Source organism: Macaca fascicularis, chromosome 6, assembly GCF_037993035.2.
Source record: "Macaca fascicularis isolate 582-1 chromosome 6, T2T-MFA8v1.1".
Classification (NCBI taxonomy): Eukaryota; Metazoa; Chordata; class Mammalia; order Primates; family Cercopithecidae; genus Macaca; species Macaca fascicularis.
The window spans coordinates 156,604,100-156,624,723 of NC_088380.1; the positions used below are offsets into that span (position 1 = coordinate 156,604,100).

Here is a 20,624-nt window from a genome sequence, read left to right on the forward strand (position 1 = left end):
TATATGTAAAATGTGTATATATATTTAAATAATAACCTGATAGAATTTGTATCTCTCTAGAAAAGAAAGAACTCTCATCTCTGGGCCTTTGTTTATCCGTCTATTAAATGGGCATAAGGAGGGTCCTGTCTAGGATCTTTTGCTCCGTGAGTAGATAAGGAAAAAGCACACTTTTCTATCCCTATCTAATTTTGTTGCTCCCATGCTCTGTGCAGTCATGTATGGGGCTGAGGAGGATGAAGGAGGAGGATTTATGAGGCTCTTGCAAAACTGGGAAACAGTAATAACTGACATTATAGCTGCTAATGCCCCTTACCTGCTGATTTGAAAGCGCTTTAATCACTTGTAGCCTATGAAACAGAAAGTGATCTGCTAGCTATTTCCCCCAAATGCATTGGTGAGTTCATAGGTTAACCCTACAGGAAGAAGAGAGCATTGCTAAACACAAAGAGCCTTGCTTCATGGGCTTTCAAGAGTCAAAGGCCCCAATCATTGACTCTGAGACCCTCAAATGCTACCATCTAGCTGATGTTGTTCTAAAGGATCAGCCCTGAGGAGAAGTTCATCCTATGGAAGCCATCTGAGCACTCCACACACCATCTGAAGCCCTGGCTTCCAGTTCTGGCTCTGCCACTAAAGGGCCGTGTGACCTTAGCCACATTCCTCTACCTATACAGTGAAGCTGGTGGAAAACACCTTTCCACTGCCCCTCCACAGTTCTAAAGTTCTATCATTCAATGGGAGGTGGAGATGGTTTTCAGCATCAACAATACAAAGCAGGCAGCTTTTTAGTTCCTCTTGGCCTGAGTCCCTGCCTCCTGGACAGAAGCTGGGAAATAGATGAGCATCTGGCTCCCTGGCCTGGGTCACAGAATCACAGAATCGTGGGTGGCTGGCAGGAAGCCTCTGCGTTTATCAAGACCCACGTCCTACCTCCCTCCCTCATTCAACACAAATTTACTAAGCAGTTGTGTTGAACAGAATGTGGGCAGAGATGGCGGCTGTTGTGTTCACCAATTTATCCATGGCATCTAGCGCAGTGGGTGGCACATAGTAGCTGCTCACTACATATCTGCTGAATAGTGTCTCATCTCCTACAGTAGAGTCACCTAAGGGAGCCTATTAAGCACAGATTCCTGGGCCCACCCCAGACCTCCTGAATTGGAATCTCTGGCGATAGAGCCCAGATTTTGTCACGCCCTCCAGAGTTTGAGAACCACAGCTGTATGTAGTGTCTGAATAAAGCATTATCTTGCTATCGGAAAGGAGAAAATGCTGATGTTTCAACTTTTGAGCATTTGTCGGTAGTGACTAAAGTATTCAAGTCAAATAGGTTCATTTTGCTGTAGCCATTTCCATGGAGCCTGGCGATCTCTGCGCTTTGCACTAGGTATGCACAAGGCTCACTTTCACTAATCTTGAGGGAGACGAGGCTGATAAAAAAAGGCAGAGAAGATAGGAGTCAAGCCACACAATGTCCAAGCTTGGCATTATTATTGCCCTTCACTTGGAAGTTACCAAACAAGAAATGTGCTGCCCTTCTAGCTTTCATGGGGAGGTTAGATGCTATGAGATTTTTCACCCTCCCTTTCCAGTGTCTGTAGCTTGGACTGTGTACACACCTGGGTTCATATCTGAGCTGTTGACTCTATGTAGTCCGGGGCCAATCACTTTAACCCCCTTTAAACTTTTGTTTCTTCAGTCATAAAATGGACATCATGATTTACCCTATGGAGGGTTGCTGGAAGGATGAGAGATGCTATAAACTCAGGCGCTGGGCACATGCTCAGAACAGAAAAGCTCTAAGTTTTGGTTGATGTCTATAAACTGCCGTAACATTTGGGATGCAGGACTCTGCAGAGGTTCATCTAGGCTAGCTCCTTCTTTTTTCTTTTTTTTGAGACAGAGTCTTGCTCTGTTGCCCAGGCTAGAGTGCAATGGCACAGTCTTAGCTCACTGCAACCTCTGCCTCCTGGGTTCAAGCAATTCTCCTGCCTCAGCCTCCCTAGTAGCTGGGATTATAGGCAGGTACCACCACACCCAGCTAATATTTTTAAATTTTTAGTAGAGATGGGGTTTCACCCTGTTAGTCAGGATGGTCTAGATCTCCTGACTTCGTGATCAGCCTGCCTCAGCCTCCCAAAGTGCTGGGGTTACAGCTGTGAGCCACTGCGCTTGGTCTGCTCCTTCTTTTTTTTTTTTTTCTTTTGAGAAGAAGGCTCGCTCTTGTCCCCAGGCTAGAGTGCACCCAACCGACCACTCCTTCATTTTTTTTTTTTTTTTTTTTTTTTTGAGACGAAGTTTCGCTCTTGTCCTCAGGCTCACTGCAACCTCTGCCTCCCAGGTTCAAGCGATTCTCCTGCCTCAGCCTCCTGAGAAGCTGGGATTACAGGCGCCTGCCACCATGCCTAGCTAATTTGTGTATTTTTAGTAGAGATGGGGTTTCACTATGTTGGCCAGGCTGCTCTCGAACTCCTGACCTCAGGTGATCCACCTGCCTCGGCCTCCCAAAGTGCTGGGATTACAGGCGTGAGCCACCAGGCCAGGCTGCTCCTTCAGTTTATAGATAAGAAAATAGCCTCAGAGAAGAGAAGCAAATGGCACAAGATCATCTAGCACCTCAGGCTTTTTGAGGGCTTTTTTTTTTTTTTTTTTTTTGAGATGGGGTCTCAGGCTGGAGGGCAGTGATGATCACAGCTCACTACAGCCTCAACCTCCTGGGCTCAAGTGATGCTCCCATCTTAGCCTCCAACGTAGCTGGGACCATGAGTGTGCACCATAACCCCTGGCTAATTTTTTTTTTTTTTTTTGGTATTTTTTGTAAAGATGGGATCTCCCTATGTTGCCCAGGCTGTTCTCAAACTCCTAGACTCAAGTGATCCTCTGGCCTCAGCCTTCTACTGTTGGGATTACAGGCATGAGCCACCACACCCAGGCCAGGACTTTTAATCTCAGTTAAGAACTTCACATTTTTCCACTGGCCAGAGGAACTTCAAATTCCTCCATGAGGCTGAGACTCTGTGAGCGACCTGTGATGAAGGAATTTCTGGGACAATATGCTTTTGAAAAGGAGGCTAGATATCTCAGGTGAGGCCCTTTCTCGCCTAAGTTTCTTGCCAGCCAGAAGACTGTTGTGAGGATATAGTGATTGGCGAGAAAGTCCTTGACATTGGGCAATGTGTGGCTTTTCTACCAACATGGGAGTTTTAAAAACAAAAAAGCCTCTGAGAAAGTGCTGTCGGGCCTTCCCTGGCAAGGCAATGAATGGCAACTCTGCAAGGACCAAGGCTAGAGATGGCTGGCTTTGGGAATACTTCAAAGTTTGGTCATCCAAAGTTTGGCCTCTGGGCTGTAAAGGACACACCACCGGTCAGGGGCCAGGCTGGGCCTGGAAGGGACATCTCCGGAAACCATCCCACAGGACTCTGACTCTGGTGCCCAGGAGAGTAGCAAAAAAATGGGGTCTTGGGAGAGTTCAAGTCCTTAGCGCTAATGGCGATGACATTGGTGATGTTGGTGATGACTATAGTGATGATGGGCATTTCCTGCCTGCAAGATTCAGGGCCAGGCAACTGACTTTACATGAATTGCATTGTTTCATTCAATCCATCCTCATAAGATCCCTATGTGGAGCAAGCAGTACCATTGCTATCCCCACTTTACAGATGAGGAAACTGAGGCTCAAAGAGGTTAAGTAAATGACCAAGGGCACATAGCTAGTTTGCACCAGGATTCAAATCTGAATGTATTGGAGTCCAAAGTCAGTCAGCAGCCTGTAAGTGCTGGAAAAAAGGCAAGTAACATTGGCTAGTGCCTTCAAGGGATATATATTTCTTATTCCCATTTTAACAGAAGGGAAACAGAACAGAGCGCTTAGCATATTCTCCATGAGGTCAGGCACTGGGCCAAGCACTTTACATATATTATCTCCTCAATCATCAAAACATCCCTATGACGTAGGTGGTTTTTTGGTCCCCATTTGTGTAGATGAGGAAACTGAGGCCTGAGACTAAATGACTTGCTATGGTTCCAAATCAAGCAGTGTGACTCCAGGGCCCATGCTCTTCACCCCCTGAACAAACCAGATGTTCCAGTATCCAGATGCAGGGCTTAAACAGAACCCAGGACTCCTGACTCCTAGTCTAGGGCTCTGAGGCTAGAGGCAGGCTCTCTGTTGGAATGCATTGTTCCTTAAAAGCACACTGGCCTTAAGCCCAAAGAGTGAAATCACGCCCTGCGGTTCTGGGAACCTCAGACTGGAGAAGGAAGCTTTTGCCCTGGTGTTCAAGTCTCAGCAGGTGTGCTGGGGACTCTCCCTCTGTTTCCTTCTCCTGCTGGAAGGGAGCCCTTGCTAGGTGGGCAGGGTGGGGCAGCCCTTATGAGTGTAGGGTGGGAGGGCAGGAGGCAGGTGTGCCCAATAAAACAGACCTAAAGCTTCCCGCCTTCTTGCCTTCATCCAGGCAGTGCCCTCATCTCCTGTCTGGCAAACAACAGGGCATGATGATGAGAGTTCAAGTTTGGAGTCAGGAGGTTTGAGTTCTGGTTCTGGCTCAGGCAGTCACTCCATGTACACACTGACAGTCAGTTTCCTTATCTGTATAATGCGTGGTGGTGGTGGCAGAGAATCAAAATTCTCCAGCCTTTTCAGTTAACACATCATCTATTAAGTGCCTACTGTGTGCCAGGAACTGCGGATACAGCAAGTGCAAAAGCAGATTTAGGCCCTGCTTTCATGATGTTAGCGTCTTGTAAGACAGATACAAAGATTAAGTCTTCACTGCAACAAATGTAAAATGGCAACTGTGACCAGCTTTTAGAGAAAAAAGGCCTGCTGATGGAGCTAAGGGAGCCCATCATGGTTGGGGTGGAAGGAGAGGAAATGGCTTGACAGTCCGAGGGGTAATAGGGAAAGATGCCCTGAAGAGATTACTAGGTGAATGGCTGCTGGGTGTACAAGCCCGTTGTGAGTGGGCCTGCGGAGGCTGGCAGGAGCCCAGCCCCTTCATGCATTGTGGGCATTGGTAAGAGAACTCATTGGAGTTTTTTGGGGGAAGGGTGTTGGGGGACGATGAGAGAGAGACATATATGATCAGGTTTAGCACAGAATGTAGGCAAACGCACCCTTCAAGTAAAAGATAAAAATGCCTCCTCCTCCAAGGAGACTTTCTTGATTTCTTTTCTTTTGATCTATGGTATTTCTCCCTCCTTCTCTGGCCTTGTAGCCTGGGTAGAGAAACTCAATCCTCCAGGGGAGTAAGACCTGAGCTTTCCCTTCCTGCAACTGATGTGAGCTGTAGCTTCAAACGAGGTCCTATGCCTTCTTGAGTCTCAGTTTCCCCAGCTGTGCAGAAGCAGGTTGTCTCGCAGGGTCCGCCCAGCGCTAACGCAATGTGATTCGTTCTGGCAGGAGCCGGGGGCTGCCCGCATTGCTGCGCAGGCATCGGGCTGCTGGCTGGGGCACCGCCACCCGGCTGCCTGTGCTTTACCCCCTGCTGAGGGCTGCGGGAGCCGGTCTCGGCGCCAGACGCGGCGCGGGAAAGTGGGTGAGCGACCCCCGGCTCCCGCGGGCGCCGCGCGGCCCCGCCCCCGCAGCCAGCGGCCCTGCGGCAGCCGGGGGCTCGAGCTCCGCCCTCCGCCTCCCGCCGGCCTCACTCCCTCCTCCCTCCTCCCTTGCTCGCTCGCTGGCTCCCTCCCCTCGGGCCGGCTCGGCGTTGACTCCGCCGCACGCTGCAGCCGCGGCTGGAAGATGGCGGGGAACGACTGCGGCGCGCTGCTGGACGAAGAGCTCTCCTCCTTCTTCCTCAACTATCTCGCTGACACGCAGGTACGGCCGGCCGGGGCTGCGGGCCCAGGGCCAGGGGTGCTGAGCTGCGGGGGCCGCAGCCGCAGCCGCGGAGGCCGGGAGGCAGCGGTGGGCGCCCTGAGGTAACTGGGGGTTCCAGGCTGCAGAGCCCCCCTTCCAGGCGCCCTGCGATGCGCTTCGTTACCGGGGCAGGGAGCCGGAGGTTTCCCGGAGCGTGCTGGAGCGCTGGGGGCGCTACTGCCGCTGGGGAGGGTCTAGCTTTGGCCGCTTGGAGTCTGCCCCCCCGCGGGCAGACCTGGGGGGTACCGCGCTTCCTTTGGGAGGTGTAGGCGCGCCACGGTGTGAGGTACCCTCAGGCTGGCGCTGGGTGCTGGAGGCGCGCCGTCAGCTCCCGGCACTTGCTGCCGTACTTTCACGTGGACTTGTGGCCCCGGCACGGGTGCTTGCTCCGGTCTCCGGAGTACCCTAGTCCTCCAGGCTCTAGTCACCCGAGTGCTGTTGCTGGCCCCCCTAGGTTTTCTACCCGCGCCCGCAGCGCGGAGTTTCCTGCCAGTTGCCGGCTAAAGGCATAGGGGTCTGCGGGGCACGTGGACACGCGGGCGGAGACAGCGTCTTCCTGGTTTCGCTATCGGGCGGAGCCCCCTGGGGGGAAAAGCCAGGCTGGATGGGGGCGGAAGGACTGTCTGGGGGCGCCTGGGTCCCCCTGCGGTGCGCGGCCCCGGTGCGCGCTCCACGATGCTGGGGGAAGGGAAGGCGAGGCGCAGTCCCAGGCTCTGGCTGAGCCCGGGAGCCCCACTGGCGACACGCGCGTGACAGGAGAGGGTGCTCTGGTGTGCCAGGGCGCGGGGGAGCAAGGAAGCTGGTGGCTTGGAGACTGGGAGAAGGGTGCTGCTGGGACAAGCAGCCACCAAAAATGTCAGCACGAGGCGTGCGCGCCCCCCACCTCTTCCCCCATTTTCCCCACCCAATGCCTGTTGCAAGCATAAAGTTTGGCTCCAGAGTTAGGGCTTTTTTCTCTGGGCGCCCGGCTGCGGGTCATTGGGAAGCTGGAGATGCGGCGGAACCTCGGAGGAGTCCCCGGGTGCTGGCACACGCCTGGGCACGGAGAGGGGCAGCCGGGCGGAACCGGGCGCGGCTCGCGGGGGCTGATTTGATACCTGGAGTGGGAGCGCCGGTGCCGGCCCGTTTTGCATAACAGTGGAAGGGAGGGGGAAGGCGAAGATGGGGGGAGGGAGGTGGGAGGAGAGAGAGGGAAACTTTGCTTCTTGTTATAATCTGCCTGTCTTTGGGCGGCAGCAGCTGTCATGGGACCGGGTGGGCGGGGAGAGGCTTGCAAGCTGACTCCTTGCGGTGAAACGCGACTTGGAGGGGACGCCGCAGCCGAGACGTTCAGCTCCGGGCGGACTCCGGGTGGCGACTTCGGGCTGGCGGCTGGGACGGCGTGGCGTGGCAGGGTGTCGCCAAGAGGAAGCCCGCCACGCGGGAGGCAGGCCGGCCCTGGCCCGCTGCAGACGCCGCTGCGTAGGGGAGCCGCTGGGCCGCGTGGTCGGTGGCGGGCGCGCTTGGGTGGGTTCGCGGCTGAGGCCGGAGGGGCTAGTGGCGTGTGATTGCGCTTCTCGAGGTCGGGGGGAATGTGTGCTGAGTAGGTTGCGCGCGCGTGTGCATGTGTGTGTGTGTGTGTGTGCACACGCCGCGCGCGCCGGGCGCGTACCTTTACCTCTGACGAAACTGCGGTGGAGCTCCCGCCGTCGTCGCCGGGCTCCGTCACACGCCCCGCGCCGGTGTCTGCGCCGAAGGCGGGTCCCAGCCTCAGTACCCCCAGAGCCGACAGCTTGGGGCTAGCGGGCACTGAGTGCGGGAGGAGGGGCAGAGTCGCTCTTGGGAAGATTCTGTCCCCAGATCTCGAAATTGCCCGGGGTCGTCTCCAAATCTCTTGGCTGAAATGCGGATGAGGGAGGCCTGAAATAGCCGGAGACTCGTTCAGGGACCCATGTCAAGAACTGTCCGCTTTGGACCATACCCCGGATTTTAACTGGATCTTCAGTGTTTGGCTCAGCAATAATTAATTATTTTGCCCTTTAGCCGCCCAGCGAGCCTAGCTAGCAGAAATATTCCACCCAAGGAGACTAGAAAATTGAATAATCAGGTGTTAGCAGGAGCAGTGCAGTGAAAGTTAATCTGGGACGTTTGCCTTTTTTTTTTGTTTAACCACGTGACAGGCGGAGGATCTTCTGGTGATCTTTGCCGGCCCAACTTGGGAAATGTAATTGATAGGATGAGCTTTGAGCCGCCCCTAGAAGGCTCGGAGAGCCCAGCCGGAACAGGACCTGGGCGGGCCCAGTGTGCACCTCCTCATTTTACAGTTGGAGAAAGAGGCTGCGAGGGGTGAGCGGCTTGTATGGGACCATGCAGCCAGAGGGTGACAGAGCCACCCAGGGCTCCTGACTCCAGGTCCTGTGTGTTACCTCGAAATAGCACTGGACTTGGAGTCAGAAGGCCTGAGTGGAGTCACCTTCCCCACTCTCTGGCTGGGTGACCCCGGAGCAAGCCATTTGAACTCTCCGAGCCTCATTTCCTCCATCTGTGAAATGGGGCTGGTGGTGCCGCAAGAGAATCCAATGGCCCAGTGGTGGGGGTGAGCATTGTTTTGCATGTGAGATGTTCTGGTTGTTCCTGCAACCCCCTCTCCTCCCCCAAACTTTCCCTGATCCTCCCCTCCTCCATCTCCCTTTGGGAGCTTTGGGGAAAGTGGATTAAATGGTAATTCATTGTCTTTGTCCCAAAAGATTGTTGTTGTCTTTGGTGGCTAATCCAGGGTTAGATTAGAGGGAGGACTTCTGTTTAGAAGACTTAACTTTTACCCATTGGGGCCAAAGTACGGAAATTTAGCAGAACAAGGATTGCGAAAGTTTCTTGGAAAGCTTTGAGGCATGAATCCCAAAGGACTGTGGGTGGCTTCACCTTTGTTCAGGCTGTGCCCCTGGCCCAGAGTGCCCTCACCCACCCGTCCTGCATGGCCTTCTCCTCTAGTAGGCTCTCCCAGCCCAGCTCGTCATGCTTTCTGTCCTCTGGTTTTCTGCATCTGTGTTATACAACCAAGCGCTTTGTGTAAGTCTGGTGTCCAGTAAGATTCTAGCACTAGGGCTGTGCCTTTTATTATTGTGCCCGCAAGGCACCTGTCAATATGCTGAGCCGTGTTCCTTTGCTTAGCTCTTGGCTAGGCACATGGATTACAGACAGGGTCGCAGCTGGGTCCTGCCAAGCAGAAGCTGCCAGGCTGGCAGGGGAGACAGCTGGGCAGTGAGTGTGGGAGAGAGGAATGCAGAGGGCTACAGCTGTGGGCAAAGGCTTTGGCCCCAAAGGCCACACAGCAAGCCCACACTAAATATGGACTATTTGGAGTTGCTTAGGGCATCAGTCATAGATGCACAAAATGTCAGAGTTGGCGGCGGGAATTTTAGAAATCATCTGTTCTAACATCTTATTTAAAAATATTTAATTATAGAATTGTTAGAAAATACTGCCAAGCATAAAGAAAAAAATGAGAAATATATAACATGACCCAAAGATAACCACTGTTAATTGTCATGTATATTTCCAGACTGTTTCTTTCCTGTTCATATAGATCGCATCTTATTTTTAAATAATGGAGTCGCCGCGCACAGTGGCTCACGCCTGTAATCCTAGCAGTTTGGGAGGCCAAGGCGGGTGAATCACCTGAGGTCAGGAGTTCGGGTCCAGTCTGGCCAACATGGTGAAATCCCGTCTCTAGTAAAAATACAAAAATTAGCTGGGCATGGTGGCACACGCCTGTAATCCCAGCTACTTGGGAGGCTGAGGCAGGAGAATCGCTTGAACCCGGGAGGCAGAGGTTGCAGTGAGCCGAGATCATGCCACTTCACTCCAGCCTGGGCAAAAGAGCGAAACTCAGTCTGAAAAAAAAAAAGGAGTTATCCTGAATATACTGATTTGTAACTTGGAGTCGCACTGTTTTGTAACTTGTTTTTTTTCTCCTCCAAACAATATGCTGTGAACATCTTTCCACATCAGTAAATATTCTACTTAGTATCTTAATGATTATATAATGTTTCATTGAAGATTGAACCGAAATGTATTTAATTAATCCTTTATCGTTACTCATTTAAGTTGTTTAATTTTATTTTGCTATTGTAAGCAATGCTAAAACGAATATCTTTTTGTGTATGTCTTTGTTCCTTCCTTTACATTCCTAGAAGTGAAATTACTCCATCAAACCCATTCCTGGATTCTCTTCTAGAAAGATTGTACTTATTTGCGTACCAGCATAGTCTGGGAACACCTTGTTTCCTATACCCAGATAACTGTTGATATTTTCATTGTTTTTCATTTTTACCGGTCTGTTCATCAATAAATTCTGTTACCCTTATTGTTTGAATGTGCATTTATTTGATTACTTGTGATGCTGAACTTCTTCCCCATATGATCATGGGTGATTTGTGGTTCTGAGTTTCTGAACTTGGCCCATTTTGTAATTGGTATCTTGTCTCCTTGTTGTTCTAAAGCTGGGACTGAGCACCCAGAAGGGGCCCCTGCCACATGGAGAACTGGGAAAATGGCCCCACACACCCCTTGAAGCCAAGGCCAACTTCTTTTTCAAATCAGTTTGTGGGTTTGGACAAGTGTATAGTGTGTGGGAGAAGGTTGAAGTGTAGCCTTCACTGGGTGCATTTGCCCATTCTTCATCTGTATAAGACTTAGGGAGAGTAACTTCTTCACCTGAGCCAAAAGGGGTCATGTTCACCAGAGACCTGGGCTCCACTTTCGTTGGGATTCCCTGGCTGGTGCTAATGATCAGGATGCCTGTGAAACCCAGGAACGGCAACGGCCCAGCAGCTGGGCCATAGGGGCTCATATTTCCTCTTTACTTTGGGGCCCTGCTCTTAGCAGCTAGTGCAGGCCAGGCAGAAGTTCCACTATGCCACGTGAGTCACCCTCTTCCTTCTTCCTTTGAAATAGAAGAAAGACTGGCTCGAGTGAGAAGCAGCCTTGCAAAGGGGGCTCAGGCTTGAAATGCATTACAAGAACATTGCAGTGTTGATCCTTGCCTTCTCCTTCATCATTGTCATCATCAGTGATGTTTACTCAGTATCCCCTAGACCCCATGCAGTTTACTGAGCCTTCTGTTTGCACTACTACATTTCATGCTCATAGAGATTGTGCAAAATGTAGGTGCTGTTGCACAGTTGTACAGATCTTACAGTTTCAGAGAACTCACTGACTTGTGGAAGACTAATTACCTTTGAGTAAGTAGAAGAGCCAGCATTAGTGGGCAGTGTTCCCAGACTACTTGACTTCAAGCTCCTTGAAGACAGGGACTACTCTTGGTTTTTGTTCATCGTTGTTTTTCTAGCACCTTGAGCTAATGAAGCCACATTGATTGTATAGAGAGAATGCAGAGGCCGGGAGCGGTGGCTCATGCCTGTAATCCCAGCACTTTGAGAGGCTGAGGCGGGCTGATCATGAGGTCAGGAGTTTGAGACCAGCCTCACCAATGTGGTGAAACCCCGTCTCTACTAAAAATACAAAAATTAGCCGGGCATGGTGGTGTGCGCCTGTAATCCCAGCTACTCAGGAGGCTGAGGCAGGAGAATCGCTTGAACCTGGGAGGCAGAGGTTGCAGTGAGCTGAGATTACGCCACTGCACTCCAGCTTAGGCGACAAAGTGAGACTCTTTCTCAAAAAAAAAAAAAAAAAAGAGAAAGAATGCAGAACAAGTCCCTCTGCTTCTCTAGGCCTGTTTCTCAATCCTTGAAATGGGGATAATAGGCCCTAACTCTCAGGGTTGGGAGTGAAATAATACAGTGTATCTAAAATGAGCATTCATCTGCTGCTCATAAAACTTAGAATAATTCTCTCTTTGAAACACTTTAGAAGGACAGGATCAAGTATGGAGCTAATTTTCATACATGTAATCTTATTTTGCATAAAAAAGAGAAGCGTAATTCTTATTAGAGAGTCAAGGGTACCCAAATAAAGTCATTTGGAAGAAAATGATCAGGGTCAATTTCTATCTGTCCTCCTACAAGGTAGTCAGAGTGCCTCATATCCATCCCATTGATACTCAGCTGATGCAGAATTGATTGGATTGATCTTTCTGTTCTTCTCCCCTTCTGATCTAGGTTTTTGTCTGTTTGTAACTAGATTCCTGCAGTTACTACCAAACAGATCTTTGCCGTACCAGACTTTGTCTTCTTCCATTTGTCCTTAGCCCTGATGGCAGATCAGTCCTCTTAGAGTGCATATCTGACATCACTGTCTTGCTCACACATCTCCCATGGCTCCCCAGTACATTTTTTTCTTTTAAGACTTTATTTTTTTAGAGCAATTTCAGGTTCACAGCAACATTGAAAAGAAGGTACGGAGATTTGCCATATACCCTTGCCCCCAACATGCATAGCCTCCTCCATTATTAACATTCCCCACCAGAGTTATAGATTTGTTCTAAATGATGAACCTACATTGACACATCGTTGTCACCCCAGAGTCTGTAGTTTACATTAGGGTTCACTCTGTGGGTTTGGACAAATGTATAGTGACAGGTATCCACCATGGTTACATAACATCACACAGAATAGTTTCACTGCCCTAGAAATCTGCTCTACCTTTTCATTTCTTCTGTCCCCCAACTCCTGACAACCACTGATCTTTTTACTGTTTCTACAGTTTTGCCTTTTCCAGAATGTCATATAGTTGGAATCATGCAGTATGCAGTGTTTTCAGATTGGCTTTTTTGTCACTTGCTGATGGGAATTTAAGGTTCCTCCATGACTTTCATAGCTTGATAACTCAGCTCTCCAGTATTTTAAAATTAAAGTCTAAACTTAAACCTGATTTCCAAGGGCCTTCAGGTACTTAAGTTGGACAGTTAGGCCCTTGACTTTGTCTTGAGCTGTCTGCTTTTACTTTGGGATCCTGTACTTCCCCAGGAAAACCCTGAATTTTCCTCCTGGAGGCTTAGACTCGGGCTGCCCTTTTCTGTGTCCTCCGTCTCCATTTCCATGATTCATCCTGCGAGCCGCCGCTCACCAGCCATTGTTTTGGCAATGCCTTCTCCCTCACCTCCAAGCCAGCTGTTCCATCTTCTGTGTGGCAGTATGCAGGGCCAGCAGAGCACTGATCTTGGAATCCCCTTATTGGGTTTGAGTCTTGGTTCTGCGATTTGCCAGCTTTGAGGCCTTTGGCAGGTCACATAACCTCTCTGAGCTTCTGTTTCCTCAAGTGGGAAGATATGATGATTATGATTGTTGTGAAGAGGCCAGGCATGGTGGCTTACACCTGTAATCCCAGCGCTTTGGGAGGCTGAGGTGGGTGGATCGCCTGAGGTCAGAAGTTCGAGACCAGCGTGGCCAACATGATGAAACCCCGTCTCTACTAAAAATACAAAAGTTAACTGGGCGTGGTGGCGCATGCCCGTATTCTCATCTACTTGGGAGGCTGGGGCAGGAGAATCACTTGAACCGGGGAGGTGAAGATTAGGAAATCACTCCTGGACGTTAAGCTCCACAAAGGCAGGGATTTTCGTTCATTTCATCCACCTTTTTTTTCCGCCACAGTGAATAGATCAGTGCCTGGAACATAACAGATACTTAATCAGTCCTCATTGAGTGAATGAATATGCTAGACTATGAGCCTCTTCAGGGCAGACGCTGCTTCTTGTTTTATATCTTCAGTCCGAGTGTTCCTGAGAAGGGATGGACTAATCCAAGTCTGGTGGAATGAACTGGAATGTCCTCTCCCCACCACCATCTCTGCCATTTTAATGTATTCATAGCCTACCTGAACTTTAAGCCCCCTCTCGAAAGCCTGCACTCTCTGGAAAGCTTTTTTTTTTGAGATGGCATCTCACTTTGTCGCCCAGGTTGGAGTGCAGTGGCGTGATCTTGGCTCACTGCAACCTCCGTCTCCCAGGTTCAAGCAGTTCTTCTGCCTCAGCCTCCCGAGTAGCTGGGACTACAGGCATGTGCCACCACGCCCGGCTAATTTTTATATTTTTAGTAGAGACGGGGTTTCACCATATTGGCCAGGCTGGTCTTGAACTCCTGACTTCGTGATCCGCTTGCCTTGGCCTCCCAAAATGCTGGGATTGCAGGCGTGAACCACCGCGTCCAGCCTCTGGAAAGCCTTTGAAGCTAACTTCTTCTGCTTCCACCACCCACGTGGCTTGTGCCACTTACTATCCCATGGTATCTGTGTTTGCTTTTATTCCTACAACTGGATTGAAAGCTCTGGGAGGACAAGAAATTATTTTTATCCTGGACTAGCACTGTGGTTGCCTAGAAGAGTGTTTTATATGTTTCAATGTCAGGTTCTCTGAAAAGAACTTTGTATTTTAAATACTTGACTATGGAAAATGTCAACTCATACAGAAGTAGACAGTAGAGAGAACAGTATGGTGACTCCCCATTCCTCCATCACCCAGCGTCCACTGTTGAAGACTTGCAGCCACTCTTATGCCGTCTCTGTACAAGCCGTCACTTCATCTGTGACTGTTTCACTGTGTCTCTGTGAAGAGACTTCTGAGTGCTATTGCATGGATTTCTCCCAATAACTGAGACTGGCTTTCCCTATTTTGTAGGTGATGAAACTGAGGTGCAGGGAGGTTACGTCAGTTGCTCAGGGTCTTGAAGCTAGTGAGTGGCTTACCTGGGATTTGAACCTTCACCATGAGCAGCTCCCTCTCCTTCCAGGCTTGGGGCAGGGGGCCCTTGGAGATATCAGGTACACCTTGCCGTTTCCAGAAGAGAGGACACTGAGGCCCAGCTGCTTGGCTGGAGGAGGCCCAGGCCCCTGACTGCCTGGCAAGTTCATTTCCAGTGTCAGGTTTTGCGAGGTGCGGTGGGCCTTAGCTCTTGGGGAGGGCCAGGGTGGGTAGTCCTCTGAGAGACACCATTGCCCTGAGTGGCTGGACTTTGGGTGGCTGTGGTACTGTGGGGCAAGGTCTACCACCACCCCTGGTCAGACTGCATTTTCTTCCTACTCTTGTCATTCCTAAATCCCAAAGGTCCCCCTTGCAGTTGACCACGAGTTCTCTCATGAGATGCTTAGGACTACCCAGTGAGGGAGCGGGAGCCAAGGGGTCAGCAGCGGGGTTCACAGAGCTCAGAGAGGAGGGGCCTGGCCTGAGGTCACCCAGCTGGGCACAGGGTTGACAGGCTCTTGGTGGCATCTGGATCCGTGGGCTCCCACCCTGTTCTTTCCTCAGGACAGAGACCGAATTGCCACCCAGGTCTAGAGTAGGCGACCAGAGACAAGACCTGAGAGACTTTCACAAATGGTGGGATAAAGTCATTGATTAACTGTCCCCAAAGGCCTGTGATGACTGTTTGGTGTTTTAGGTAAGAAACATTTGCCCTAATTGTTTGTTTTAGTGGCTGTGAATGCTAGGATTGGGTTCTGCTTGGGGCAAAGCCCTGGGAGCTTGGCAGAGAATTTCTTTGGGCCTTCTTTTTCTCTCTAGGAAATGGGACTGATAGTAGCATATACTCTGAAGGCTTTTAGTGAAGAATAGTTGAGGCAATGTCTATAAAGTGTTCAGAAATGCTCAATGAGTAGTAACCCTTGTTATTATGAAAAAGAGACACATATAATGCAGACTCTGCCATTTGTCTTCCCCCTGAGCTCCAGGTCCTTGATCTAGTCAAGGCCCTGAGGTTCCTCTTGTAGTGTTTTTTCCTGTCTACTTCTGGGGCAGGTGACGAGGGATCACATCCAGTCCTAGCAAGTGTTGCAGTACTGACTTAGGAAACCCATCTAGTGAGATGCCACTTGAAGGGAGAAGAAATATCCAGTAGTGGTTAAGAGCTCTAGGCTTTGGAGTTTTAACTGCCTGTGGTTTAAATCAGTGCTCTACCACTTACTAGCTATGTGACCTTGGGCAAGTATCTTAACTTCTCTGACCTCAGTTTCTTTATATATGATCCCCCAAATTGGGGATAATAATAGTGTGCTCTTTGTAGGATAACTTAAGATAGCTGCAGATAATTAAGGCTTGCAGCTTCACCTGACATATAGTAAGCGCTCAATAAATGGTAGTCGCTAGGATGATGACAACGATAATGATGTAAAAATATGAAACACCCAAATGTCAATTTGAGCTTTCTGGGAGTTGGGAGTGCCTTAGAGATGATCTTGCTTAATGCCCTTACCTTGAAGGAAGGAAACAGACTAGAAACAGATCAGAGGATGCCTTCAGGTCACTCAGCAGAGGCAAGACAGGGCCCTCGGCTGCTGTCTGCTTGGTCAGGGCTGGCTCTGAGTGGCTGGGACTCAACTGTCTGGGACCCACTGTCTGGGAACTCAGCCGGGCGAGCCCTGCTTGGCTGAGAGATGGATGCTCCCCGACAGCTCTGCAGCCGTATTTTTTCCCTGTGATTGCCTGGCAGAACATAGTCATTTAGCAGAGGGAAAGTGAGGAGATGTTAGAAACCAACCAGGCCCTGAGCAGTTGCAGCAGCCGGCCCACGAATCGCTCCCTGATGTTGCCATGGCAAACAGCCTTGGCAACGTGGCTGCTCACGCCTTTATTTCTGGTCTCAGGCTCTTTGCAAGGAAGTGTGGTACCCAGAACACTGGGGAGGGCCCTGCCCTGGATCCTTGGCACTGAGGGCAACCTGGCCTTTATGCTGCTGGCAGTCCCAGGCCATAGCAGCCCCTGCTCAAAACACCTGCAGACCTACCCTGCATTTGCAGAAGCAGACTACTGGGTATGGGATTTGAAGCCTCAAATGCCCATTTATCTGACTATCCATCTATTTGTCAAATACTGTGTTTGGCAATGCCATACTGTTCCCACCACTGCAAGAGCACAGCCACATAATATTCTTTTTTTTTTTTTTTTTGGTGAGACGGAGTCTTGCCCTGTTGCCCAGGCTGGAGTACAGTGGTATGATCTCGGCTCACTGCAACACCCTCCTCCTGGGTTCAAGTGATTCTCCTGCCTCACCCTCACGGGTAGCTGGGATTACAGGCGTCTGCCACCATGCCTGGCTAAATTTTTTGTATTTTTCGTAGAGATGGGATTTCACCATGTTGGCCAGGCTGGTCTTGAACTCCTGACCTCAGGTAATTCAACCCTCTCGGCCTGCCAAAGTGCTGGGATTATAAGCGTGAGCCACCATGCCTGGCATAGCCACATAATATTCTTAACATGAACCCTGGTGTTAAGAGTTCCTAGGTAGACATCATCTTCAACCATGTCCTTCAAGGATGATGATGATGATGGTGGTGGTGGTGATAACAGTTAACAGCTATATCCCCTTCAAGAGATCAGGCCCTGTGCCACATCCTTCACACGTGTAATCACATTTAATCTCAGAGGAACCCCATGAAGCAGTCCCACTGCTATCCCCATTTTACAGCTGGGTAGACCTAGGTCAACCCAGAGTTTGTGGTGCTGGTGCTGCTCTGCAGCTCCTCCCCTATACCAGGCAACCATGGGGGCCCCACCATGAAGTGTCTGTCCCCTCTCTGTGCCCCTCTCCCACCTGCACCTGCACACTGCAAGGCTCAGCTCAAGAGATGCCTCCTGTAATTCCCCCTGTCAGAACTGGCCGTTTTTGCTCTGTGATCCCCACAGTCTGCTACAGACACTTTGTGTTCCCTGCCTTCCCTTAATACTCTGCCACTCTGGTGAGTTTATTTCTGCCCTCCAGCCATCCCAAAACAAAACAGAAGGGCAAACTGCCTAAGGAGGAGAGCTTTGACTGTGCTGAGGAGTTTGGACTTGGCAGGCAGTGGGGAGTTGGCAAAGAGTTTTATTATTATTATTATTCATAACAGTAATAATATAAAAGAGCCAACACTTAGAGACTTGTTGATATGTGCCAGGTACTAAGCTAGGGCTGTTAGGTGCTTTATCTTGTTTAATCAACTACCGTTGAGGTTGGCAGTATGGCACATGAGAAAACTGAGACTTGGAGAAGGTCAGTGACTTTCCCCAAATCGCCTAGCTAGCAAGTAGCAAGGCTGGGATTTGAATCTAGGTTTGTCTGACTTCAGAGCACATGGTCCTAACCATTGCAGTGTGGCTAATTTGGCTGAGCACATAGAAAGGACTGGAATGGGGTAACAGGAGGCATCTGTGGTATGGCTGGGGTGGGTGGTAGGGCCTGTACCCTGCTCAGCTGTGGGGCTCAGTGGAAATCACTAGATATAGGTAAGAGGGCAGAGGGCTCAGAGTGGTACCCTCATAGCCAAGATGGGGCTACAGAAGAGGATTTATATGGGGAGAACATCCATCTATTCAAGGCCCACTGTGTGCCAGGTCTGTTCCCTACTCTGGCCTTCCCTGGAGCCTGGTTAAATGTAAACTGTAGCCTCAGCCCTTTATAACCTTTGTTTATGTATTTCTTCTTCTTCTTCTTTTTTTTTTTTTGGAGGCAGATTCTCGCTGTGTCGCCCAGGCTGGAATGTGTGGTGGTACAATCTCGGCTCACTGCAACCTCTGCCTCCCGGGTTCAAATGGTTCTCCTGCCTCAGCCTTCTGAGTAGCTGGGATTACAGGTGCCCACTACCACGCCGGGCTAATTTTTGTATTTTTAGTAGAGATGGGATTGCTCATGTTGGCCAGACTGGTCTCGAACTTGCGACCTCAGGTGATCTGCCTGCTTTGGCCTCCCAAAGTGCTGAGATTCCAGGGCTGAGCCACCGTGCCCGGCCATATTTATTCTTTACTGTTCCCTCTTCTCTACTCAGTTGGGACTGGAGCTCATCGAGCAGGTTTTCCATCAAATCCCCCAGTGACTTAACAGTCCCTGGCACACTGTAGGCCCCCAATAAATAGTTGTTGGATGACTGAATGATGAACAAATGCTGTTCGATCTTTCACAACATTTGCCTGACGTTTGCCTGACCCCAGAGGTCCTTCTTTGTGCCTGGAGACGTGCTAGGATATGTAGGTGAGGTAAATGTGGCAGCATTGTACCAGTCCCCACAAGGAGTCACCTGCCCTTGTCACCAAGATAAGCCTTGCACACAAAAGATCAAAGGCAAACACTTCGTGGAGCCTCCGGAATCCACTATCAGAATACACCTACAGCGCACAGATCTTTGTGGAATGATAAACCACTGCTAGGAATCCAGTCTGTTCCAGGGCATGGCTCTGCCTCCACTGGGGAGGGGCTCAGAGTTTCAAGAGTCTTGGTATCTGCAGGGAGGTGTCTGGTCAAATGTTCCCACATCTTCCCAGGGTATTGAAACCAGCACTTTACACTAGGCCTCATGCCCATGACCCACCTACTTACTCCAGAGTGACTAGGCAGGCTGCCTGCACTCATGAGGAAAGAAGAGAAATCCAGGGAGGTGAAGGGGCAAGAGAGGACTTGGGGACCAGTGACCATAGTGCCCAGCCCAAGAAGATGAACTCCATGCTGCGTGGATCTTCCCTTGCTTAGAATCTCCTCATATGTTGCACCTGGCACCTTTCCTACTTAGGGCCAATTTGCTCTTAGTTTGCACACAGTTCTTACAAGCTTGGCAGTCATGTCGGGCAAGGCCTCATGACATGAGAAGCAGCACATTGGTTCTGTTAGCGTGTGCCTATGTAGGCATGGGGTGAGAGGTGAGGATCTACCAGAGGCAGACACGTGGACTGCAGCACCAAAGCCAACCTGGGGCCAATTAGTGAGGGGGCTGAGGGCTCCTGCACACCTGTCTTGTTCCTGAATACATTACTGTGTGAAAGCGCAAAGCTCATTGGTGATGAAGACAGTGTATCGTCTCTGAGAAAAGGTACATTCTGTTCAGTGTTCTCTGAGAAAGCAAGAAAGTGTGAAGTACATTTTGGTATTACCATCAAAAATAGGAAGTCTATCAAAAGCAGGCAAAAGTTTTGGCATTCCAAGTTATTTATAAACTTTGCATATTGTGAGCATACATAATTCCTTGATGATGCCAGATGAATGAGTTAGTCTAGCCTTAAAGAAAGCTTTCTTTGAAAGTTAATGCAATCTCTGAAAATAAGGTATTGTCTTTTATGTTTCCAAGGCTGCTTAGGGTAGTACAAAGAGTATGTAGCTCGGCATTAGATAAATGCTGATTGGCCTCAAGAAACAGTGGCACTGTGCTTAGTGATTCGTCAGAGCTTGGGCTTTAGAGTCTGGTTCAAATTTTAGCTTTGTGACTTTTTTTTTTTTTTTTTTTTTTTTTTTGAGACAGAGTCTTGCTCTGTTGCCCAAGCTGGTGTGATCAAGGCTCACTGCATCTCGACCTCTTGGGCTCAAGGGATCCTCCTACCTCAGCCTCCCCAGTAGCTAGGAGTAAAGGCATGTGCCTCCACACCTGGGTAATTTTTTACTTTTTGTAGAGATAGAGTCTTGCTATATTGCCCAGGCTGGTCTCGAACTCCTAGGCTCAAGCGATTCTATTGCCTCAGCCTCCCAAAGTGCTAGGATTACAGGCGGGAGCCACTGTGCCTGGCCAGCTTTGTGATTTTTTAGTTGTGTGATCTAAGGAGTTAGATAGCTGCTCTGTGCTCTAGTTAGCCAGCTCCCAAATGGGAATGATAATAGGACTTACCTGCCAGGCTTGGTAGAACTAATCAGTGGTTCTCAGCCATGAGTGCACATCAGAATCAACTCTGTAGTTAAAAAAAATCATAATTACACATCTGGGGCTGTCCTAGAACTATTGAGTGAGAATCTTTGAGAGCAGACCCTTAAGCTTCTCTGTCTTTAAAAAGCTCCCTCTGATGACACCCCTGCTTTGGTACTAAAAATCAGGTACTATTCATAGAGCGTCATGAACTCTGCCAGTTCCCTCCCCTCCCTCTTTCCTGCCTCAGTGT

At 49.9% G+C, this 20,624-nt stretch overlaps 1 protein-coding gene across 11 annotated transcripts in view; it reads left to right on the plus strand.

The window, feature by feature from the left end:
* Window positions 1-5,713: 5,713 nt before the first annotated feature.
* PPARGC1B (PPARG coactivator 1 beta) overlaps window positions 5,714-20,624 on the plus strand; it is a 124,442-nt gene continuing 109,531 nt past the window's right edge. For all 11 annotated transcript variants that reach the window (XR_012414244.1, XR_012414246.1, XR_012414249.1 and 8 more), the window contains exon 1: window positions 5,714-5,824. Coding sequence is in view for 6 of the 11 variants with exons in the window: in XM_005558229.4 (XP_005558286.3) it covers window positions 5,747-5,824 (78 nt within the window). In the remaining 5 variants the exon portion in view is untranslated. The remainder of the gene's footprint in view (window positions 5,825-20,624) is intronic.